This window comes from Oculina patagonica, chromosome 2 (genome assembly GCF_052425735.1).
Source record: "Oculina patagonica isolate OP01 chromosome 2, crgOcupat, whole genome shotgun sequence".
Lineage (NCBI taxonomy): Eukaryota > Metazoa > Cnidaria > Anthozoa > Scleractinia > Oculinidae > Oculina > Oculina patagonica.
In genome coordinates this window covers 6,453,337-6,478,932 of record NC_135759.1, presented here as the reverse complement: position 1 = coordinate 6,478,932, position 25,596 = coordinate 6,453,337, and the positions used below count along the sequence as shown (strand labels likewise).

Sequence of the window (25,596 nt, the reverse complement as noted above, 5' to 3'; positions counted from 1 at the left end):
TTAGTAGTTGTTAGTAGTTACTAGTAGTTGTTGGTAGCTGTTAGTAGTTGTTAGTAGTTACTAGTAGTTGTTTGTAGCTGTTAGTAGTTGTTAGTAGTTACTAGTAGTTGGTAGTAGACTAGTACTTGGTAGTAGTTACTAGTAGTTGGTAGTAGTTACTAGTAGTTGTTGGTAGCTGTTAGTAGTTGTTAGTAGTTACTACTAGTTACTAGTAGTTGGTAGTAGTTACTAGTAGTTGTTGGTAGTTACTAGTAGGTGGTAGTAGTTACTAGTAGTTGGTAGTAGTTGGTAGCACCACTAGCAGCTGGCAGCAGTCACTAGCAGTCGGCAGCAGCCGGCAGCAGCCACCAGCAGCCGCCAGCAGCCGGCAGCAGCCACCAGCAGCCGTCAGCAGCCGGCAGCAGTCACCAGCAGCCGTCCAGTAGTCGGGTCAGCAGTCACCAGCAGTCGGCAGCAGTCACCAGCAGCCGTTAGTAGCTGGCAGCAGCCACCAGCAGCCGTCAGCAGCCGGGCAGCAGCCACCAGCAGCCGCCAGCAGCCGGCAGCAGCCACCAGCAGCCGTCAGCAGCCGGCAGCAGCCACCAGCAGCCGTCCGCAGCTCGGCAGCAGTCACCAGCAGCCGTGGCGGCAGCCACCAGCAGCCGTCAGCAGCCACCAGCAGCCGCCAGCAGTCACCGGCCGCGTCAGCAGTCACCAGCAGCCGGCAGCAGTCACCGGCAGCCGTCAGCAGTCACCAGAGCTGCCAGCAGTCACCAGCAGCCGCCAGCAGTCACCAGCAGCCGCAGCAGCCACCAGCAGCCGCCAGCAGTCACCAGCAGCCGCCAGCAGTCACCAGCAGTCACCAGCAGCCGTTCAGCAGTCACCAGCAGCCGGCAGCAGTCACCAGCAGCCGTCAGCAGTCACCAGCAGCCGCAGCGTCACCAGCAGCCGTCAGCAGTCACCAGCAGCTGCCAGCAGTCACCGGCCGTTGCCAGCAGTCACCAGCAGCCGTCAGCAGTCACCAGCAGCCGGTCAGCAGCCACCAGCAGCCGGCAGCAGCCACCAGCAGCCCGCCGGCAGCCGTCAGCAGCCGCCAGCAGCCACCAGCAGCCACCAGCAGCCGCCAGCAGTCACCAGCAGCCGCCGGCAGTCGACCAGCAGCCGCGCAGCAGCCACCAGCAGCCGGCAGCAGCCGGCAGCAGCCACCAGCAGCCGTCAGCAGCCGGGCAGCAGCCACCAGCAGCCGGCAGCAGCCACCAGCAGCCGTCAGCAGCCGGCAGCAGCCACCAGCAGCCGTCAGCAGCCGGCCAGCAGCCACCAGCAGCCGCCAGCAGTCACCAGCAGCCGTCAGCAGCCGGCAGCAGCCGGCAGCAGTCACCAGCAGCCGTCAGCAGTCACCAGCAGCCGTCAGCAGCCACCAGCAGCCGCCAGCAGTCACCAGCCGTCGTCAGCAGTCACCAGCAGCCGCCAGCAGTCACCAGCAGCCGCCAGCAGTCACCAGCAGCCGTCAGCAGTCACCAGCAGCCGTCAGCAGCCACCAGCAGCCGTCAGCAGTCACCAGCAGCCGCCAGCAGTCACCGGCCGCTGCCAGCAGCCACCAGCAGCCGCCAGCAGTCACCAGCAGCTGCTGCAGCAGTGACCAGCAGCTGCCGGCAGGCACCAGCAGTGCAGCAGCCACCAGCAGCTGGCAGCAGCCACCAGCAGCCGTCACCAGCAGTCCTGGCAGCCGCCGGGTGCCAGCAGTCACCAGCAGCCGCCAGCAGTCACCAGCAGCCGCCAGCAGCCGGCAGCAGCCGCCAGCAGTCACCAGCAGCCGTCAGCAGCCGTCAGCAGTCACCAGCAGCCGTCAGCAGTCACCAGCAGCCGCCAGCAGGCACCAGCAGCTGTCTGCAGCCGTCAGACGCCAGCAGCCACCAGCAGCCGCCAGCAGCCGCCAGCAGTCACCAGCAGCCGGGCAGCAGTCACCAGCAGCCGTCAGCAGCCGGCAGCAGCTCCCAGCAGCCGTCAGCAGCCGGCAGCAGCCACCAGCAGCCGGCAGCAGTCACCAGCAGCCGGCAGCAGCCACCAGCAGCCGCCAGCAGCCGGCAGCAGCCACCAGCAGCCGGCCAGCAGCCGGCCAGCAGCCACCAGCAGCCGGGCAGCAGCCACCACCAGCCGCCAGCAGCCGGCAGCAGCCACCAGCAGCCGGCAGCAGCCACCAGCAGCCGCCAGCAGCCGGCAGCAGCCACCAGCAGCCGGCAGCAGCCGCCAGCAGTCACCAGCAGCCGGGCAGCAGCCACCAGCAGCCGCCAGCAGTCACCAGCAGCCGCCAGCAGTCACCAGCAGCCGGCAGCAGCCACCAGCAGCCGTCAGCAGCCGCCAGCAGCCACCAGCAGCCGCCAGCAGCCACCAGCAGCCGTCAGCAGCCGTCAGCAGCCGTCAGCAGCCGCCAGCAGCCGCCAGCAGTCACCAGCAGCCGGCAGCAGCCACCAGCAGCCGTGCAGCAGCCGCCAGCAGTCACCAGCAGCCGGCAGCAGCCGCCAGCAGTCACCAGCAGCCGCCAGCAGCCGTCAGCAGCCGTCAGCAGCCGTCAGCAGCCGTCAGCACCGTTGCAGCAGCCGCCAGCAGCCACCAGCAGCCGCGCAGCAGGCACCAGCAGCCAGCCAGCAGCCGTCAGCAGTCACCAGCAGCCGGCAGCAGTCACCAGCAGCCGGCGCAGCAGCCACCAGCAGCCGTCAGCAGCCGGCAGCAGCCACCAGCAGCCGTCAGCAGCCGGCAGCAGCCACCAGCAGCCGGTCAGCAGCCGGCAGCAGCCACCAGCAGCCGTCAGCAGCCGGCAGCAGCCACCAGCAGCCGTCAGCAGTCACCAGCAGCCGCCAGCAGCCGGCAGCAGCTCACCAGCAGCCGTCAGCAGCCGGGCAGCAGCCACCAGCAGCCGTCAGCAGCCGGGCAGCAGCCACCAGCAGCCGTCAGCAGCCGGCAGCAGCCACCAGCAGCCGCCAGCAGCCGGCAGCAGCCACCAGCAGCCGCCAGCAGCCACCAGCAGCCGCCAGCAGTCACCAGCAGCCGTCAGCAGTCACCGGCCGTCGTCAGCAATCACCAGCAGCCGTCAGCAGCCACCAGCAGCCGTCAGCAGCCACCAGCAGCCGTCAGCAGTCACCGGCCGTCGCCAGCAGTCACCAGCAGCCGCCAGCAGTCACCAGCAGCCGTCAGCAGTCACCAGCAGCCGCCAGCAGTCACCGGCCGTCGTCAGCAGTCACCAGCAGCCTCCAGCAGCCACCAGCAGCCGCCAGCAGTCACCAGCAGCCGGGCAGCAGCCACCAGCAGCCGTCGGGCAGCCGCCAGCAGTCGCCAGCAGCCACCAGCAGTCACCAGCAGCCGGTCAGCAGCCACCAGCAGGCGCCGGCAGTCACCAGCAGCCGGGCAGCAGCCACCAGCAGCCGTCAGCAGCCGGGCAGCAGCCACCAGCAGCCGTCAGCAGCCGGCAGCAGTCACCAGCAGCCGTCAGCAGCCGGCAGCAGTCACCAGCAGCCGTCAGCAGCCGGGCAGCAGCCACCAGCAGCCGCCAGCAGTCACCAGCAGCCGCCAGCAGTCACCAGCAGCCGTCAGCAGTCACTGGCCGGTCGCCAGCAGTCACCAGCAGCCGTCAGCAGTCACCAGCAGCCGCCAGCAGTCACCAGCAGCCGCCAGCAGTCACCAGCAGCCGTCAGCAGTCACCAGCAGCCACCAGCAGCCGCCAGCAGCCACCACCAGCCGTCAGCAGTCACCGGCCGTCGTCAGCAGTCACCAGCAGCCGTCAAACGTCACCAGCAGCCGCCAGCAGTCACCAGCAGCCGCCAGCAGCCACCAGCAGCCGTCAGCAGTCACCAGCAGCCGGGCAGCAGCCACCAGCAGCCGTCGGGCAGCCGTCAGCAGCCAGCCAGCAGTCACCAGCAGTCACCAGCAGCCGCCAGCAGTCACCAGCAGCCGCCGGCAGTCACCAGCAGCCGGGCAGCAGCCACCACCAGCCGGGCAGCAGCCGGCAGCAGCCACCAGCAGCCGCCAGCAGCCGGCAGCAGCCACCAGCAGCCGGCAGCAGCCACCAGCAGCCGCCAGCAGCCGGGCAGCAGCCACCAGCAGCCGCCAGCAGCCGTCAGCAGTCACCAGCAGCCGGGCAGCAGCCACCAGCAGCCGTCGGCAGCCGCCAGCAGCCGCCAGCAGTCACCAGCAGTCACCAGCAGCCGTCAGCAGTCACCAGCAGCCGCCGGCAGTCACCAGCAGCCGGGCAGCAGCCACCACCAGCCGGCAGCAGCCGGCAGCAGCCACCAGCAGCCGCCAGCAGCCTGGCAGCAGTCACCAGCAGCCGGGCAGCAGTCACCAGCAGCCGTCAGCAGCCGGCAGCAGTCACCAGCAGCCGTCAGCAGCCGGGCAGCAGTCACCAGCAGCCGCCAGCAGTCACCAGCAGCCGTCAGCAGCCGGCAGCAGCCGGGCAGCAGCCACCAGCAGCCGCCAGCAGTCACCAGCAGCCGTCAGCAGTCACCAGCAGCCGTCAGCAGTCACCGGCCGTCGTCAGCAGTCACCAGCAGCTTGCCAGCAGTCACCAGCAGCCGCCAGCAGCCACCAGCAGCCGTCAGCAGTCACCAGTAGCCGTTAGCAGTCACCAGCAGCCGTCAGCAGTTACTAGTAGTTGTTAGTAGTTACTGGTTGTTGTTAGTAGTTACTAGTAGTTGTTAGTAGTTACTAGTAGTTGTTAGTAGTTACTAGTAGTTGTTGGTAGTTACTAGTAGTTGTTAGTAGTTACTAGTAGTTGTTAGTAGTTACTAGTAGTTGTTACTAGTAGTTCTTGGTAGTTACTGGTTGTTGTTGGTAGTTACTAGTAGTTGTTAGTAGTTACTAGTAGCTGTTAGTAGTTTTTAGTAGTTGTTAGTAGTTACTGGTAGCTGTTAGTAGTTGTTAGTAGTTACTAGTAGTTGTTAGTAGTTACTAGTAGTTGTTAGTAGGTACTAGTAGTTGTTTGTAGCTGTTAGTATTTGTTAGTAGTTACTAGTAGTTGGTAGTAGTTACTAGTAGTTGTTAGTAGTTGGTAGTAGTTACTAGTAGTTGTTAGTAGTTGGTAGTAGTTTCTAGTAGTTGTTAGTAGTTGGTAGTAGTTACTAGTAGTTGGTAGTAGTTACTAGTAGTTGGTAGTAGTTACTAGTAGTTGTTAGTAGTTGGTAGTAGTTACTAGTAGTTGGTAGTAGTTGGTAGTAGTTACTAGTAGTTGGTAGTAGTTACTACTAGTTGTTAGTAGTTGGTAGTAGTTACTAGTAGTTGGTAGTAGTTACTAGTAGTTGTTAGTAGTTGGTAGTAGTTACTAGTAGTTGGTAGTAGTTGTTAGTAGTTACTAGTAGTTGGTAGTAGTTACTAGTAGTTGTTAGTAGTTACTAGTAGTTGGTAGTAGTTACTAGTAGTTGTTAGTAGTTGTTAGTAGTTATATAGTTGGTAGTAGTTACTAGTAGTTGTTGGTAGCTGTTAGTAGTTGTTGGCAGTTACTGGTAGTTGTTGGTAGCTGTTAGTAGTTGTTGGTAGTTACTGGTAGTTGTTGGTAGCTGTTAGTAGTTGTTGGCAGTTACTGGTAGTTGTTGGTAGCTGTTAGTAGTTGTTAGTAGTTACTAGTAGTTGTTGGTAGCTGTTAGTAGTTGTTAGTAGTTACTAGTAGTTGTTGGTAGCTGTTAATAGTTGTTGGTAGTTACTGGTAGTTGTTGGTAGCTGTTAGTAGTTGTTGGCCGTTACTGGTAGTTGTTGGTAGCTGTTGGTAGTTGTTGGTAGTTACTGGTAGTTGTTAGTAGCTTTTAGTAGTTGTTGGTAGCTGTTAGTAGTTGTTGGTAGTTACTGGTAGTTGTTGGTAGCTGTTAGTAGTTGTTGGTAGTAACGGGTAGTTGTTGGTAGCTGTTGGTAGTTGTTGGTAGTTACTGGTAGTTGTTAGTAGCTTTTAGTAGTTGTTGGTAGCTGTTAGTAGTTGTTGGTAGTTACTAGTAGTTGTTGGTAGCTGTTAATAGTTGTTGGCAGTTACTGGTAGTTGTTGGTAGCTGTTAGTAGTTGTTGGTAGTAACGGGTAGTTGTTGGTAGCTGTTAGTTGTTGTTGGTAAATACTGGTAGTTGTTGGTAGCTGGTAGTAGTTGTTGGTAGTTACTGGCAGTTGTTGGTAGCTGTTAGTAGTTGTTGGTTGTTACTGGTAGTTGTTGGTTGCTGTTAGTAGTTGTTGGTAGTTGCTGGTAGTCAATGGTTGTTTCCAGTAGTTGTTGGTAGCTGTTAGTAGTTGTTAGTAGTTACTGATAGTTGTTGGTAGCTGTTAGTAGTTGTTGGTTGTTACTGGTAGTTGTTGGTTGCTGTTAGTAGTTGTTGGTTGTTACTGGTAGTTGTTGGTTGTTACTGGTAGTTGTTGGTAGTTTCTGGTAGTCAATGGTTGTTTCCAGTAGTTGTTGGTAGCTGTTAGTAGATGTTGGTAGTTACTGGTAGTTGTTGGTAGCTGTTAGTAGTTGTTGGTTGTTACTGGTAGTTGTTGGTAGTCAATGGTTGTTTCCAGTAGTTGTTGGTAGCTGTTAGTAGTTGTTGGTAGTTACTGGTAGTTGTTGGTAGCTGTTAGTAGTTGTTGGTAGTTACTGGTAGTTGTTGGTAGCTGTTAGTAGTTGTTGGTAGTTACTTAACAATTATTGGATGAGGTTGAGCATGATAGCGATAATTATCAAGGCCAAAGTTTCTGTTATCTACCGAAGCCGAAGGCTGAGGCGGATAACAGAAACTGAGGCCTTGATAATTATCGCTATCATGCGAAAACCGAATCCAATAATTGTTTTATTATGCACACTCCTGAGCTGCACTTGTAAAGACAAGAGCGCGCACAAACTTTATTGTTTATATACTTTTATAAGCTTACAACCTTTCGTCACTTCTGCATGCATAAAACTATTGTCTGTAGGTATGACGTCACTTCTACATATGTAAAATCTAATGTCTGTAGGTATGACGTAAGAGAAACAGCAGGCAAGAATTAGCTGCGTGCTTATAGCCAATCAAAATCAAGCTGGTGACACCAATGTATAATAATAGTAGTTGTTGGTAGTGTTTTTTTTGTGTTGTTGGTGTTGTTAGTGTTGTTGGTGGGGAGTGTGGGTACTAGAGAGTGGTAGTTGTTGGTAGCTACGGGAGTTGCTGGTTGTTACGGTAGCTACGGTATTTGTTGGTAGTTGTTGATTGTTACTAGTAGTTGTTGGTATTACTGGTAGTTGTTGGTAGTCAGTGGTAGTTCTTGGTAGCTGTTAGTAGTTGTTGGTAGTTGTTGGTGGTTGTTGGTTAATATAGATTTAAGCACGCCTAAAAGCGGAGCTCCCCATTTATTTAATTTCACTGGATCTTACAATGTTTTCATTCTAGTGAGTAAGCGGCCAAAGTACTAATGTTTATGGCGGTTTATAGGTGCAAGACAAATTTAAATAGCTCACGGTTAAACTGAATGTCAGCAGTACGACAAAAATAATAATCTTAAAGCGGGGAAAATCATTACCCATGGCACGAAAAATTTCTTTAGAGTACAGTAAATTATCTGCTTTCTAGCAATAGAAAATAGTTTCGCGATCCTGTTATAGTTTCACAGCAGTTTAGTAGACTCAACAATATTTTTTTTTAATCAAACTAGTTTTTATTTTTACATTCACTTGCACAACTTTTTACAATTACTTTACTCATTGATTACACTCCTCGACCTAATGACGAAACTACAATCAGCTAACAGTATATTTACATCGTTTACAATTTTAAATGAATACATATGTTTCCTACGTTCCAACTAGTTCAATGTACATATCGTTTGTGCATATATATCCTATTTTTTCTCAGTTTGATTTTTTTTATCTATTTATTTATTTATTAATTAATAAGTACCATTTCATTGCCTTGCATAACAATTGTTGCGTTACATAACAATTTCTTTAGGCATAATTCATTACATAATTGATTTTTAAAGGATCTTTTCCTCAAACATTTTTCATTTTTTTCTAAACGACTATATTATTTGATTTGACAGAAATATACCTTTTGGGTTGATAGCGGAGCTCCCAAGGCGCCGAAGGCGCCTTTTGCGGAGCCCCATAGGCAGGCAAATGGTATCCTATCGAACCGAGAAATTTTGGTAGTCGCGTACGTACGCAAGGATTAGGCGTGGGAACGAGCTAGGCTCGCTAGGCTTCGGTGGCAACCCGCGTCTTTTGGCGGGAAAAATCATTATAGACATGATTGGACGTCAAAACAAGTTTTCAGCTGACCAGTATCACATAACCATATCGCGGGCTTAAATGTAGACGTTGACCGCTGACCAAGTTACATTTCACCATTGAATCGCGGGCGCAAGTACTTTTCTGTGTGGATTTACATGAAGCGGGAAGTGAGATTGCGGAGGTCCGCTGGTTGCTGTCGGCTCGGCTAATAAAATTGAACTTTATATGGGAACGATAAACACTGAAATTGCAGTCAGGAATTGCCCGTTCCGAAATTCAAAATAGCCCTGGTAACTAGTTTGGCTCGCGCTGAATGCTGGGGCTGTTTTGGGGGACGCGCGCGAGAGAAAATGGCTGCTATATCGCCCCTGTCTGTTGATAAAGAAGAACAAACTATTGAACCTAATGAAAACGATATTCCAGGAGCCAAATTAACAAAATCCGCGGAGCAGTGAACAGTTTCAGTTTTAAAACGTTGGCTGTCATGTAGAGGAGCTAAAGTTACTGGAAAGAGAGAAGATCTAGTCGCAAGGTAAGCTTAAGTTTTTTGTTTGAGCCGGTATCATACTATTGTGCTTAAAATGTCCTCAAAAAGCTTTTCTGCTGAATATTCGTTCTCGATAAAACCTAGTATCAAATCTCATTTAAAGAAAGACAATAATTTATTATCCTACTGTTTTTAGGGTAAATGATTATATAAAAAATGGAATGGACAAAGATATTGTCGACCCAGATGGTGGAGTAAATATAGCCAAGAAAAGAAAACTATTAGGAGTCGCTGAAGTTGTCGATCCTGAAGTAAGCGAAAACTTTCCTAGCGGTGGATTTCAATGTGGTATTGCTGTACTGCCAAGGATATCCTTTAGCCACATTTGGAAATATTTAATTGAAGAAGTTGAACTAAGAAAGAAGTTGGCAACAGAAAAGCCGATTGCAAAAGGTTATAATTTTTATAAATCTGGCCATGTTCGCCAAATCTTTTCAAAAAAAGAAGGAGAAAAATTTTTCATTAAAAGCATTGTTCTGCCATCAATGAAAAAAGGAACTGTGTACACGGTAAAATTTGTACTTAATCAAAGTGGAGATATTGCTAAGGCATGTTGTGGCTGCCCTGCTGGTGTGGATGGCCGATGTAACCACCTGGCTCAACCCTTTTTGCAATAGAAGATCAATGGAGCAATGTTCCTCATGATACAAATAGTGCTGAAAGTCAGGAACAACTCAATGTACCTTGTACCTCCCAACCATGTCAATGGAATTTACCGAAGAAAAGAAAATTGGATACAGAGCCAATCCAATCACTAAAATTTCAGAAACACGAGTATGGTAAAAATGAGAAAAAACATTTTGCAAGAGGTCAGGATGATGGTAGAGCTCCTCATCAAAGGACACTTTCATGATCAGGTAAAAAAGGTTGAGCTGGCAACTGGAAAAAAAATAGGCCTCAGTTTCATATTGCCTCACAGTCTTCCAGAGAGTAATAGTCAAGAGCCAGCGACACAGCATCCTGACAATGATGTTAACATTTTACAAAAGTGGAAACTAGTTTCCCCTGACAAAGTTCATCCAATGTCAATTGGTGATATTTCCCTCAAGGCAGAGAGATTAAAGAAAAGGTTATTTAAAGCAGCAAGTGAAAGAAATGAAATAGAAAAAGAAACAAGGGATCAACACACTTCTGTCTTGTGGTACAACATTCGTCAGCCACGAATAACAGCATCACAGTGCAAAAGATGCCTTTTGAGGGAAGCTACCAGCCCAACAAAGGCCATTTCAGAGGTTTTTATGTACAAGCCAATCATTCAAACCAGACTCATGAAGGAGGGAATTGAGATGGAACCTAAAATTATAGAACAGTTCAGCAAGGAAACAGGAAATGTTGTGAGGAAATGTGGATTTTTTCTTTCAGAAACCCACTCCTTTTTAGAGGCAATTCCAGATGGTATTACTGAGAGAGGATGTTTAGTTGAAGTTAAAAAAGTAACTTCAAAAGAAGGGGAATCCATGGAGGATACCCTATGTAGACTTGGTATTTACAAACAAATGAATAATAACATTGTTTTGAACAAAAACCACAAGTACTTTTACCAAATTCAGCAACAACTTTTCTGTAGTAACTACAAACAATCACATTTTATTGTGTCAAATGGAGTTTGGTTGAACCATGAAGTAGTTGAATTTGACAACACTTTTTGGCATAGCACACTTCAAAAACTTGAGAAATTTTTCCTTCAAAACATTTTTCCTGAAGTGGTCTATCCAAGAGTTCTCCATGGTCAAACTCGCTGGAATAACGAGATACATCCCCCCCCCCCCCCCCCCCCCCCCATCAGATTGTAGGGATTGTAGGGCAGACCTGCTTGAAATTGTATTTACCTATTCAGGGAAAAGGGTCCAACAAATATACCCTATCCACCTACATGTCCATGTATGATCAATCGATAATAGTTAGTTAATCGAATCGATTGGTATCGGTCAATCAATGACCAGTGAATAGTCAGAGATGAAATTAATTATTGACTGCACGATTTTTTGCAGCGTAATGACGGTGATCGTACATCATCGCCAAGATGTCTGGATATAGATTTACGTAATCCATAAATGAACAAGATAATCAATGAAAGTCGATGATAATTGATGAAATTAAAAGTCACAAAATTTTCTTTCATCGATTTCGATTGTTATCGATTATCGGTTTCATTGATTGATCACGCCGGCATATAAGGAAGTTCCAGCCGTAACTCCCCCCCCCCCCCCCCCCCACTCACACAAACACATACAAACACAAACTGTGGCAGTTAACTAGATACCAGTTTAATGTTTGAAATGTAAACAAAATAGGGTAATATGCTTTACTGATTACCAGCAATTACTTGTCTACAGTTTTAACATGAGAAAGGGGATGCATACATACACTTGACACTTTACTGAGCATCCCTAAAAAAGCATCAGTTGTCATTTACATGACAAAAACAAAATACCGGTACACGTAATTTGCATAAAATTATATTTCAGATTATCTAAAAAAATTCTAATCAAATATTATACTATATTGGTTGAAATTCAGGGCAAATTTAATTACTGTTTGTTTTCATCACCTCTAATATACATGTGTATGTATTGACTGGCTGTTCATTCCCGAACAGTAAAGGGTTGACCACTCATGGGTCTTATTCACTAAAACCGCAAAATACGTCAATACCAATTTATATAATAAACAAAATTTACCTTATAACATGTAGTTTTGAAAATATTGATGTTATGTTTTAGATGAATTATTCTTTTAACATGACAATAAAGTAAATGTTTCTTGGAGGATAAGTGTGCATTTATGTTAAGTGTGTCCGGGCCCTGTGACTTCTGCTGGTAAACTATTCCAAACATTGATAGAGCTTCGACAAGTTTTAAAAAATATAAATTTCCACTTTTCCCACGGAATTAAGATGAATTATGTTACTATGCCAAAGGGAATTTTATATGTAGATGTACTTTAAACTTTAATCATGAAGCTGGGTGGAACTCTGGTTCATTACGAACAAGAACAGTGTCCATATGAAACTCAGCCATTATCGAGGTAGGAGTTTCTCTTGTTGCACCCTTCTGAGGAATGTCTCAGGGGTGAAATGTCTCTTGCCTCTTAACAAGAATTTGGTGTAAAAACTGAGTGATTTCTCTCCAAAATAGAGAACACAGTGGCGGATCTAGGGGAGGGGCCCGGGGCCCCATCTTATTCTTAGGCTAAACAGAGGCCAGGATGAGGCAAGAATAAAGAACAAATACAGTTGTACCTGGACATGTAAAATAATAGCAATGATTTATTTTAAATTTGATCATAAAAAGTTTTAGACTTTGAAGCTTCTACCAGTAATGCAAGGTCCTCATTTTCCTGCATCACATAAGCCTTACCATTGTGTTTGGGTGGGTACTTTTTTATTATAACATCAGGAACTGTGAAAGCGCTTTTTAGAAACACCATCATAAATGACTTATTTTAAAAGTTCTAAGTCAATGACTGCATAGCTGATGCAGTCGTTTCAACTGTGAAAACTTTTTTCAACTCTTAAACAATTTTCCCTCTGCTTGTGGTCTTTCCATTTCTTGAGTAGATGATTCTCTGTGCCTTCTTTTATCTGGGGGACTCCTTTTAGATTGTATCACAATCCATGTTTACTAGGATAGCTCTTCGCCTATGAGATAATATTAAAATCCTATTTTACTAAGCTAATATTAAACTCTATCTAAAAGTAACTCTTTGTTAAATTTATTCTTGTAAAAATACCAAAAATCTACCCGACTAAAAAAAACCGTTTGCAAAGTTGGGAATAATTTCCTGATTTGGGATATTTATTTCACTGTAAACTTGTCAACAGTAGAGCAATATTGATGTAAAATATTATCAACATCATCTTTAGAATCAAGAATCAAGTAAACAAAAGTTTTGTAAACATTGCACATTAAAAACCTTTCGTAAATCCCACCGGCTTACTCAGGCGTTTTGTGTATATATCCTTTGCTGTATCTGAGAAAGGAACATTTGTTTTAAAGACGAAGAAATTTCCCTTACCATGCTGGTGCTTTATCAGATTACATCTTGGATTTCTTCGCTGGATCTCCTTGGGAAACCAAAACAAGTGAAGACCTGTGAGAAGCTCGCTCGCCTTTTTTACAGCCAAAAGCGGTCCAATATTTTCCTTACATCTTAGGAGATGACGAAGGAGTAATATTAGAATTGAAACTTTTGATAATTTTTCGAAAAACGCGAAAAAAGACAAGCAAATTGCCGAATCCTCACTGTAATCTCTCTTCTCGCTCAGGCGCGGGTCAACTCTAGCCTCGCTTTGATGTCTGCGCGGTTGCTATTCCAATATGGCGCCGGAAACTGTAAAAAGGGCTATTAGGAACAATGACGGGATCAAGGGTATTTGTATATCAGATTCCGAATGTAAATTAAATCAATACGCAGATGACACCACCCTTATTTTAGACGGTTCAGACAACTACCTGAATACCTCCCTAAAATTGTTGGACTCATTTGCAGAGCTCTCAGGACTAAATGTAAATTATGAAAAAAACTGAAGCACTTTGGATTGGCTCACTTCGCCTTCAAACTCGAACAATAGAAACAAATAAAAATATATTGTGATCTTTCCACAAAGTCTTCGCTCTGGGCGTCTGGTTTTCCACAATCAAGGAAGAGTTGGAAACTTTAAATCTCAAAGAGAAGAAAGAAAAAATAAATAAAATAATAGATAGTTGGCAATTCAGAAGACTTACACTTCTCGGAAAAATAATAGTTATCAAGAGTCTGCTTGCTTCGCAATTAGTTTACATTTTATCTCCACTTCCCACGCCAAGTGAATATCTTAAGGAAATAAACAGTTTGTTATACAATTTTTTTATGGGATGGCAAAGGGGACAAGATCAAAAGAACTCTAATGATTAATGACTATTCTAAAGGGGGACTGAAAATGCTAGACATTAAAAGTTTTAATGACGCCTTAAAGGCAAAGTGGGTTCAAAGATATCTAGACCCTAACAACAAAGGAAAATGGAAATTGTTTCTTGATTTCTTCTTAGGAAACCGCGTTACAACAACACTTTTTCTCCGGTTATCTTGATTCAAAGGATGTTGCTTCTCTAGAAATTGTGGATCCCTTTACTAAGGAACTTATTGAGGTTTGGTGCCGTCTCAACTTTAACCGCAGCCCACCATCTCTCTCTCTCATGCCAATATGGTATAATTCGCTTGTACGTATAGAGGGTAAGCCGCTTTTTTATAAAAGTTGGTATTTGGCAGGAATTAAAAAAAGTAAGCAATCTTCTTGACGAAACTTCGTCAAAGTTTTTGAGCTTCGAGACTTTCAGAGAGAAATATTCTCTGAAAACCAACTTTCTTCAATACCGCAGCGTTGTGACAGCAATTTTGAGCGTGGAGCACAACCCTGATTGTTTTCAAATATTAAATACTGAATCACTACTGGGGTCATTCTTGTTTTTATTTGATCTGTATTATATATTGTTTGTGTTATTATTACCTTTAGCTGGCGTTGCTGGCTCCGATGGCTATCTTGTAGCCCCATACATTAAAAAATCGTTATTCGGAGAGAGTGAAATGAAGAAATACCCCTTAGCTTTATTAAAGCTGATGACGAGATATGCGGAAGACCTGATTTGGGCTAACAAGATTTCAAGCAGCGAAGCTGTGTTGAACTTCATAATTCAACTGACGGAGGGAAGAACGGATGTATCTTACCTGAGAAAAGGTTAGCTTGTCTTCGGAGCTGCAAACTGGTTGGACAGAGTGAACAGAAAATTAGGAGGCTGTCTTTCTTAAAAACACCCGCTCAAATTCGCGTCAAAAAATAATTCTGCCTGAAACTCTGGCAACTGAAAGACTGTTTTATCGCGACAGTTCTATTTCGTATGGACCAAAATTCATTATAAGTACCACACTCCTCAGGCAACTTCAGCGACTGTCTACTAAATTGAAAAGCTGACAGCTAGTCTTTGAAGTTGCCTGATAGGTAGTCTTGTGAGTCCCGGACGAACCTCAAGAAAAAGTGCTATGTGTGGCTGATTTTAGAAAAGTTTCATTAAAAAACCCGTTATTTTAATATCAGAGCCTTGCATTGTTTTGTGAGTGTAGCGCTAGTTCATTTTCAAGTACATGTACAACAGACATGTAAATCAAAAATTCCCAGTTTTTGTCTTACCTATGCCATACAAATACTTTATCTAGAAAAAAGTATCAGAATGAGCAACTACCAACAACAACCAACAACTACTTGGTACCTGTTGGTACTTGTTGGTAGCTGTTGGTTGTTGTTGGTAGTTCTTGGTAGTTCTTGGTAGGGGAAGGTGTTTGTTTTTAATGTTATAATCGTCGTCAATTTGTAAACACTACCTTAGCGAACATAATTCGAACGTACCACCTTGTCTTTTAGAACAATTTCACGTGCTTACCAAATGTACTAACAAGTTTGATTGCCTAATCAAGGAGATGCTTTTCATAAGACAACTTAAACCATCCCTAAACGTGCAAACGGACTCGATTCGCGCAAAGGTGTTCACTTGAAGAATTTGTGATCCTTTGTTATTATTTTAATTCGTAGAGACTATAGAAACTGATATCGCATTATTTATTCACTTTGCCTTGAGAATGGTGTCACGATGACGCCGAAACGTCGGCTTTTAACGTTAATCTTTGCTTGTTTATGCTTTAAGAAATGTTATAATTGCTGTAAAAATAATAAAAAGGTAGGGCAGCGCATCTTACGGAATAACAACATTATAGTGAAGAATATTTTGGAACGGCACAAAGCTCATTTTCCCGCTTAAACAGTACACTTAAGGACACTTAAGTTATTAGACAACAACAATGTGTTGGCTTCGTTTCATTTCTTTTACTGCATTGTTCAATTTTTAAATTCCTTTTTTTTTTAAAGATACAATTTTAAAAATTAAACTATAATTAATTACACGCCACAACATATACTACTTTTTACAAATGGTCATTAAGGATAAAGTTACATTTGCACTTACTAAATTATTAACTTCTATCAGCCATAAAAATACATTATCGAAGCAGTTGCCTATATTAATACTTCCTAAATATACTATTTTTGTATATACAATAAGTAATCTGATCGATTACAATGTTTGATATTTCTGTAGTTGAACAGAAATAACTGCGTATAAATATACTGCACGGCAAAAACGTTACTAGTCTACGCGGCAAACTAAAAAAAAGCCTACGGCCGCCTTCGTATTCTATTTTTCTGAAGTAAATAATTGTGATTAACAAATAAATGGTAAATAACAAATATATGAAATAACAATGACAATTTTCACCAAAACTCACTTAAGCTTAATTCTGAAATGAGAATATCTTCCACCATCATCTTTTTAAGAGTTCATTACAATTCAATCAATAAAAAAAGCTATTTACACAGAAATGACTAAATACACAAGCTCTACAAATCTGTCCTCTGAACGGGCTTTGTTTTCCTCTTTCCTAAAAAAAAAGAAAAATAAATAAAGTTACCACGACTTTAAATGTTACTAATTGTTATATAGTTGTTTATTTTTATAGTATTTATGAACCAATGTAATATACCTATTGGTATTTAGTATAAATCTAGTAGCGTTCTATCTCTGATTGGCTACGCTACTCACTCTATCTATTTTGTTATAGAAATTGAGTAGCCAAACATTGTTCGTCTGTCAACGGAATGGGCACCGCTTTTCGGACTTGGATGTTTTACTATTCGAGGCGATTCCAGAGAAGACAAAAAACTGAAATAAAATGTGCAATGAAGATTTTACACGGTAAGAAAAGGATTTGAAATTAGAGTTCAATGTTTTTTATTCTTCGTTTACACTTAAAGAAGTGCGTGGGCAATTGTATGATTTTATATTAAACATTGAGTTTTACAAATCTGCGAGCCAGCAAGTCATGCGAGCCACGGTGCGAACCATGCGTGCCGTGCGAGCCACTAAAGGCTGCTTTTTACGTTTGGTATTCCGCATTAACCGAGAAGTACAAATATATATGTTATAAGCATAAATATATGACTGCATGTGTGATAGTGTTGCCGCGTGTATAGCAGAAAAATCTCAACTTCTGCGTTAGGGACTTTTTTAACCATTAGTAAGTAAGTAAAAGCTGGTTCGCACATGATCGCCCGATCGTTTCTATCGCCTCTCTCGCTTCAAAAAAATTGCTTGCGATCGGGGCGATTATATGAGAACATTACAGAGACGATCGCTAACTTCTGCGACGATCGAGGCGATCACGATCGCTTCGATCGTCCGTGTTCTATCTGTGCAATCGGTCGCAGATCGCGGCGATCGCGAACGATTATACTACAACTACTTTCACATCAGTTTCGAGCAAATAACAGTCTCAATTAATCGTAAATGGCATGCAAATTTTAGTCGCGCACAGAAGCCAATGTAATGTGGTGTAGATGTATGTTATCCCCGTGTGGCGTGACCTATTTATACCATTACTCAATAAAAACGAAAGCCTGTCTTGTTATAACGTTTTGGGCGTCAACTATCACGTGTTAGCATAACCACACTGACCTACTATTGGTAATCGCGCGATCTGATTGGCTACACAGGTGCCTACTATCGATCCGTAGAAGGCTCTCGGAGCGCGCGCGTAGTCTTCGCTGAATTTTATCAATCAAAACCTTCAATAAATCAATTCTAGCGATATTCTGAGTTTAATAGATCGGTCAGTGGGTTATGCTAACACAATTAGACGGCTCGCTCTCGGGTTCTACCGGCTTTTGATAGTTGGCTCGGGGCTTCGCCCCTCGCCAACTATCAGCCGGTAGAAACCTCGAGCTTGCCGTCTAATTGTTAAATAGAAATCTTCAGCTCATAATCTAATTGTTAAATTATAGCAGTAATATTAGTAATATATTGGTTAAGCACATGGCCCCACGTAAAAATCTAATCGTGTATAAATAAAGGATGATGATGATGAGGATGATGATGATAAAGGAAAATCAGAATGATATGAAAAAACTGTATACACCTGCAGCTTGAATACTTCCAGTCTAAAACAATGTCCACTTTTGGAAACGTGCGAAACAATAGCATCTTCCCGAATGGACTACGCTACAATTTGGATTTTCCTTTTTTTTTTTAAGAATTACTGGGGTACGTTTCCTGGTTAATCGTAAGGCAACAATGAAGAAAGCAATAAGCGTTATGCGTGAAAATAATTTATAAGGAAATTATAGGGACGATGCTTTTGATGCGTATGTTTGTTTTGGTTGTCGTTTGGATCGTTTCATCAGCTTCAATGTAGTGAAAACATTTTCTGAGCCTTAAAAAACAGCGGCGTTCTACAGTCCTTCTAGTTGCTTCGTGCGAAATCCGAACAATAGACCACAATTTCGGTGGACGGGCCGCGATTTTTGCGGGAAGTCTGTCATCGTCTGCGCAAAAAAGGACTCGGAAGGCGTCTTCAATATATCCAGGATCGCTAAATATTATCTACTGGACAGCGTCGCGATTTAATACAAAACAAGATGCGAGCTTTGCTTTCTTCCTGTTTTTTCTTTTAAATCAAAAGCGCGGCTTAGCGCCATGTAGTGTGCGTCGCAAAAGCACAATAAAACTGGCGAAATCAACGGAGTCTGGCTGACCAAGGCGAATGACATTATTTTATTGATAAGTTTTAATTTTTTGATAACATGAAGTCAAGAAAAAATATGAAGAAATGAGAACCCCGGACAGCTCCTGCATTCATAATTGAGATTGCACCAGGGAAGACATAAAAGGCGAAGGAACATGAAGGAATTTCAGCGAAATCAACACATTTCAGTTCAATTCCTTTAAATCAGCTCCAAGTTCTCGAAGTTCGGACGGTCTTGTTGATGTGTTTATAAGGATCTCTTAATGCAATGATTGATAATTTCAATTGATTAAGAAAGCTTCCACTGATTTCCTGGCCAGCTCTTTCGCCATGAAAAGTATGAAACCTCTGAACGTGTATTTATTGATGAAATATATGCTAGATTTATTGTGTCTTATTTCTATTTCAAGATAAACCTCAGTACAGCTCTCCGTTTTGTTTTCACTGGAACTACATTATATTCCGCAAGGAATTTTTTCTTTTACTTTATTATTGCCAGAATGCCAGCAACTGTAATGCTTCCTTCCACGGGTGTTCTATTTTCTTAATTTAATTACGCCAGAAATTTTTGTGGCTTCGGCGAATCCATTTATACATTCGTTTAACTCATAGAACAGAAGCCATAAGTCCAATAAAAAGTTTAATCTAACCTTCCTGGCATAGTAAATCGAAGCCAATCGAAGTGAATTTCAAACGCGCGAACTCAATCCAATCGAAAGGAAAAATTTACGATAATCGATTTCCGATGATCAGTACCACCTACTCAGTTTGAAAAATAGTTCGCTAACATTGATCCAAATTACTGCCTATGCCCTCTCCTTGAAAGCAAACATGTTTTACTACAAAACGTCCTCGGGGTACCCAAAAGAAATACTGTTCGGAAATCATGACGGCGAAGCCGAGACAACGTGAACTGAAAGTAATAAACTCGCTATTATGTGGATTTTTTGAGTGAACTAACGAATTTCAATGTTTAGAAATGTTTTTATTATATGAATGTCTCTGCGAATGGCGAACGGTCAGGATGAAGCAAATCCAGCGCTCTGATTGGCTACCCGAGTGGTCAAGACGGAGTCATCTTGACCGCTCCGGATCGCCCGCTGCGTTCCCGCGAAATTTTTTTTTTTAGAACATCGAAAATCGGCACATTTTTGACCTTATTGTATGTATGTATGTATGTATGTATGTATGTATGTATGTATGTATGTATGTATGTATGTATGTATGTATGTATGTATGTATGTATGTATGTATGTATGTATGTATGTATGTATGTATGTATGTATGTATGTATGTATGTATGTATGTATGTATGTATGTATGTATGTATGTATGTATGTATGTATGTATGTATGTATGTATTTATTATGTATGTATGTATGTATGTATGTATGTATGTATTAGTTCAAGACTATCTTTTTGTGGACTGAGATCTCTGATGAAAGCGAGTTTAGAAAAAAATGATTTTTCGGCTACATTACATTCACACATTAACATTAAATATACATTATTAAGCCATCAAAAGCACCGATAACGATGTCAAAAAAAATCTTCGCTCGTTCCATTCCAACGAGCGCTCAGAAAGTAATTTTTTTCCTTAAGTTAAATTAATAAAGAATTGTTTCAGTATCTGGTTGCAATTTTTTTTATATAAACAGCTTAGTCGCTCTTCCCTCCTGGCTTAGCCGGGAATTTCGATTTTGGAACGGCATTGGTTCAGACGCCGAACTTTTTTATGTGCCAATCCTAACGCATTTATTATTTATTTAACTGTTTGCAAGCAGTTGCACGATAAATAAAACCAAAAGTCCATAAATCATGCATTATTGACTTCTGATAAAAAGGAAAAAAACATGACGTCTGATTGCGTTGCTTTAAGCCGGAATGAGACTGACATAACACGTGCATTGGTGTAATTTACTCAGTTGTGGGTGGTCAGCTTTTACTGATGAGAAGCTGGTGGCATGCTAGAATTTGTTTGCGAAGACATTGGCAAATAAAAAAAATCGTTCAGTTTCTAAACTACCTTCATAAAAGAGTCCCGGGTGGAGGGCGTCGATAAGGCCATCGTCTTTTCTTTTATTCTTTTTTTTACCTCTAACACCTGTTGAATAAACAGTTTGTTTTCAACTGAACTCTCTATGTCTTTAACAACTAAAATTAATATTATTAAATGTTAAATGGGTATAGGAGATTCGAATGTAGGAGCATTTTGGTTTTCATATTTATTTAAATCTTGAGTTTTGATTGGTTAACAGGAAATGGTATATGAGCTCATTAACAAGAACAGCTAAAGAGCTCAAATATTTCGTTGGCTATCTACCATCTCATATCCAACACGCGCTCAAGGAATAATTGTTGAGTATACACATTGGCCTAAAGGCTCGTGTATATACTTAAAAATCAAAATACTCGTGGAATATTTCACGTTATGCCACGAGAACCATTGAATAACTAATATGTACAAAAGTTAACAACACTGAATCCATTAGTATAATGTTAAGACAAGGTTTTTGTAGTTTTTTAGCGGGGCGCCCTTCGGCGCGCGCGAGCGGAGCATCCATCTAAGCGATTTTGGTTAACCATCAAGCCAAGAATTTTTGGAGGTCGCGTACGTACGTACGCCGATACGCACGGTTTAGGCCTGGGGACGAGGTTTTCCGTGCGGTCTGTAGCAAGGAAATTACAAACTGTAAATCCCGGGCTGCAAATAAACCGCAGGGAAAGTCAAAATACATACCCCGATCAGAGCTACTCAGCGACACTTCACAGAAAAACATCGAAAAACATCTGACAGATTGGTTATTCAACTACCTTATTTTATTTGTCTTTTTTTTATCAGTGAGTGTATTGAACCCCAGTGGGTAAATTTGGTGTTCACGCAAAAAAAAATGTCCCTCTATCTCGTTCAACAGATGAACAGCTAAATTTTTGTTTTGTTCTGTTTGCCTTTCCCTAACTCTATAAAAAGGAGTAAATGACACATTTTTTTTGGACTGGATACTGTGGACGTTTCACTTTGATCTAATCGAAGTGATGGCATGAAACCGCGGCAAAATTTATTGCGCGGTGTTCACTGTAAAAGTTGAAGGAAACGCGAGTAAAATTTGCAAGGCAGAACTTTCCCCAAAGTCGTCTATAGTCCGTGAAATTGTGTCAAACGAAAACGGTTTACGAGAAGATCCGAAATAGTTGCGTCGTTGAAAGATATAATCCTCGTGCAAGTCCAGTTTACTTGTTTACGGCTGAATCTGCGGATGTCATGAACAGAAATACAAAATTATTGTGTTGAAGCAAAGCTAAACTAAATATCAATCAAATCCGCTGAGGTAAAGGACAAGACGAAAATGTAAGGCAACAAAATGTACTGAATTGCTAACACTTATTTTAGGACGGCGGGTGATCCCTTACTGTGATGTTCTGCTGTGAGTTTATTTAATACTGCCGTGAGTTTTTCACTTACTCGTATCGTTTCTGTGCGCGCCTATTTGTCGCGTAATCGGCGCGCGATCACGTGGGTGTCCAATTACAGGTATCCAATTTGAGCAACTTTAAATTGGATACCTGTAATTGGACACCTACGCCATCCGCGCGTCAATCATGCGCATTTGAATGGGTTTTTTCTTGCTGTTTTCTAACTTTTTGTGCAACCAACTGAATTTACCTTTGACTTTATCTCACAGAAAAGGTTCCTAAAGACTTCCTAACCTCGAATTTTGTTATTGACACGATTAATTAGTAATTGGACCTCGTGTCGTACAATTCAGAGAGTAATCGTGCTCGTAATTTCAAATCGAAATGACTCGCCCGATTACTCCCTGAATTGTACTCCACTCAGTCCAATTACTATTACTTATTTACTCTAAACGTGTTCTGAAAATCATGTTTACACCATCTGACTAGCGCGTGTGCGAGCCCTGAATACAAACTCGGCAGTTTGAAGTAATTCTAAACAAATTTCTTCATCTTGATGAAGCTTGCATTTACACTGAATAACTCGTAGAGATTATTTAGTGTACATTAAATGTTGATGAAACTGTACAGAGGGCAAGAGATAAAAAAAATGACCACCGATTTATCCAAAAAAAAGGCATATTGACGTCTCTTTTGGTAACAATTCTATAAGAGGATCGCAAAACTATTTTATATCGCTTAAAAAGCAGAAAATTCACTCTTATGTAATTTTATTCAAGCGCCATGACCGCCATGGTTGGATGACGCAGAGGGATGACGCAGCGAACGTGCCCGTTGACGAGAAAGCAGTGGACTGACAAACCCCGCAGGATTTATTTCGCTTTTCTCAGCTTTTTTCGCCCGAAAACACTGTTAAAAGCATTGAAATCTCCCGCTACATAAATAGCTTTTTTAACGTATTACGCGCACGATATTTTTGGCAACTCCTTCAAATCTCGCGCCGCATATATTCCATTGAACACGCACACGTTCGGCCGCCTAGACTATTGAGAACATAAAAGTTACTCTCTCCAAAGTGTTTCAACGAAAATAAATTCAAAATCAAAACTTCAAAAGTTTAAATCCGTATAACAGTGGTTCTATTTAGCAAAACGTTTTCTCGAAATACCGCTATTAGCGGTTCAATTCGCAAGAAACTTCTCGCTGTGTGTACGAGTTGTACATCTTGATTTCCAGTAGCCGCTTTTTGCATCGTGAGTGTGGGATAAAGAATGTAAGAAGTCATTCTTTATCGAAAGATTGGAGCATTTCACTGCAAAATAATTTCTATAGAACTGTCTTCTGTTTTAATCTAAATTACAGCACACAGTCAGTTGTTGTAGATTTTACTGTACGTAAACGGCATTACTGTCAAACTGTGAACAAAATTACTTTAACAAAATAGACAGCTGTTACTTTACACGAGAAATTTGTGGTATTTTTTCAGCGAACATTTCTACATTCGTCGTGTAAGCGTAACTGCTATTTTAATAACTCGCGAGTTTGTTCATACGGTACGTACATTTTTATTTTCCGTTTCACTGATGCGTCGAAAGAAACATTGTTTAGCAGCTGCTCAAGCATGAGGAAATCATAATTGAAATTGAAACAAGGTAAATATTCTGCTAATTTACTGTACTCTAAAGTATTTTTTCGTGCCATTAGTAATAACATTTGCCCTGCTTTAAGATTATTATTTTTGTCGTACTGCAGACATTCAGTTTAACCGTGAGCAATTTAAATTTGTCTTGCACCTATAAACCACCGTAAACATTAGTAGTTTGGCCGCTTATTTACTAGAATGAAAACATTGTTAGCTCCAGTGAAAATAAATTAAATGGGGAGCTCCGCTTTTAAATTTTTTTGAAAAAATTGTGGAGGTATTCATTGTTACCTTTAGTACTCTGGTGTTCCCTCTCTGCAACTGGATGTAAACAAATAACATGAAACACGTCAGAATATTGTAGAAGTCTCATTTCAACTGTAGCCTTATGTAAATCTTCCCTTTTACTTTTTTCTCGTGTATGGTGATGTACGATAATGAATAGAAAACAAGGTAAATGCCAAATTGTACCAAGTACAAAATGGAAACATAACATTAAAGCCCCTCTTAGCTCACTTTTTGAACTTTCCATTTAAGACTCTAGGATTGATGAGATGTTGTCCTAGTTATCCGAGGCTTATCATATAAAAAATGTAAAAATCCTTCATTGTTACCTTCGCCGATACAGGCTGCAACATCTGGAAATGAAAAAAAAAAGATAACATGAAACACGTCAGCATATTGTAGAAGTTTTATTTCAATTGTAGCCTTATGGAAATCTTTCCTTTTACTTTTTTTTTCACGTGTATGGTGATGTACGATAATGAATAGGAAACCCCCAAGTGCAAAATGGAAACACAACATTAAATCCCCTCCTTACTCTTTTTTTTAACTTTTTATTTAAGACTCTGGGATTGATGAGATGTTTTCTTACTTATCTTAGGCTTATCGTATAAAAATTGTAAAAATGTTTCACTGTTACCTCTCTCGACACTTGCTCCAACATCTGGAAATGAACCCGAAAAGATAGAAGTGGTTAGAATATTAAAACAATAAAATACAGTCAAATGGTTGCAGTTGTGCGGTAGGTGTTGTGTTGATGTTGTTGTATTGTGCTGTGTTGTCATAATGTTGTATCTATTTCAAGTTTCCGTGTCATCACAGGACTGTATTCACGATTTTTCATGGAGGGGGGGGGGGGGCGTATGAGCGCCGCGAGAACGTAGGGGGTCTGGGGGTATCCTCCCCCTAGAAAGCCCCTCTTGGCTCACTTTTTGAACTTTCCATTTAAGACTCTAGGATTGATGAAATGTTGACTTAGTTATCTGATGCTCATACAAAAAATGTAAAAAAATCTTTATTGTTACCTTCGCCGATACAGGCTCCAACAACTGGAAATGAAAAGAAAAGATAACATGAAACATGAAACACGGCATTACTGTCAAACTGTGAACAAAATTACTTTAACAAAATAAACAGCTGTTCCTTTACACGAGAAATTTGTAGTATTTTTTTCAGCGAAAATTTCTACAATTGTCGTGTAAGCGTAACTGCTATTTTAATAACTCGCGAGTTTGTTCATACAGTACGTACATTTTTATTTTCGGTTTCACTGATGTGGTGAAAGAAACATTGTTTAGCGGCTGCTCTTAGTTGAGGAAATCATAATTGAAATTGAAATATTCTACTAATTTACTGTACTCTAAAGTATTTTTTTGTGCCATAAGTAATGACCCTCGCACTGCTTTAAGATTATTATTTTTATCGTACTGCAGACATTCAGTTTAACCGTGAGCAATTTAAATTTGTCTTGCACCTATAAACCACCGTAAACATTAGTAGTTTGGCCGCTTATTTACTAGAATGAAAACATTGTTAGCTCCAGTGAAAATAAATTAAATGGGGAGCTCCGCTTTTAAATTTTTTTGAACAAATTGTGGAGGTATTCATTGTTACCTTTAGTACTCTTGTGTTCCCTCTCTGCAACTGGATGTAAACAAATAACATGAAACACGTCAGAATATTGTAGAAGTCTCATTTCAACTGTAGCCTTATGTAAATCTTCCCTTTTACTTTTTTCTCGTGTATGGTGATGTACGATAATGAATAGAAAACAAGGTAAATGCCAAATTGTACCAAGTACAAAATGGAAACATAACATTAAAGCCCCTCTTAGCTCATGTTTTGAACTTTCCATTTAAGCCTCTAGGATTGATGAGAGGTTGTCCTAGTTATCCGAGGCTTATCATATAAAAAAT

The 25,596-nt window shown here is 42.6% G+C and overlaps 1 protein-coding gene and 1 long non-coding RNA gene across 2 annotated transcripts; one reads left to right on the top strand and one right to left on the bottom strand.

The window, feature by feature from the left end:
* Window positions 1-8,655: 8,655 nt before the first annotated feature.
* LOC144642124 (uncharacterized) lies at window positions 8,656-9,353 on the top strand. Its single transcript, XM_078501115.1, has 2 exons — window positions 8,656-8,721; window positions 8,873-9,353. Exon 2 carries the CDS (start codon window positions 8,898-8,900, stop codon window positions 9,351-9,353), a length of 456 nt encoding a protein of 151 aa, XP_078357241.1. The 5' UTR covers window positions 8,656-8,721; window positions 8,873-8,897.
* Window positions 9,354-15,681: 6,328 nt separating this feature from the next.
* LOC144642843 (uncharacterized) lies at window positions 15,682-25,320 on the bottom strand. The gene is made up of 7 exons (XR_013568790.1): window positions 25,295-25,320; window positions 24,706-24,729; window positions 24,321-24,344; window positions 24,013-24,036; window positions 23,690-23,719; window positions 20,369-20,446; window positions 15,682-16,203 (listed from the first exon to the last, which is right to left on the bottom strand). It is a non-coding gene; the product is annotated as an uncharacterized LOC144642843 (long non-coding RNA).
* Window positions 25,321-25,596: the final 276 nt, after the last annotated feature.

Coding starts and splice junctions, on each gene's coding strand:
- LOC144642124 (XM_078501115.1), top strand. CDS start 8,898: ATGGACAAAGATATTGTCGACCCAGATGGTGGAGTAAATATAGCCAAG.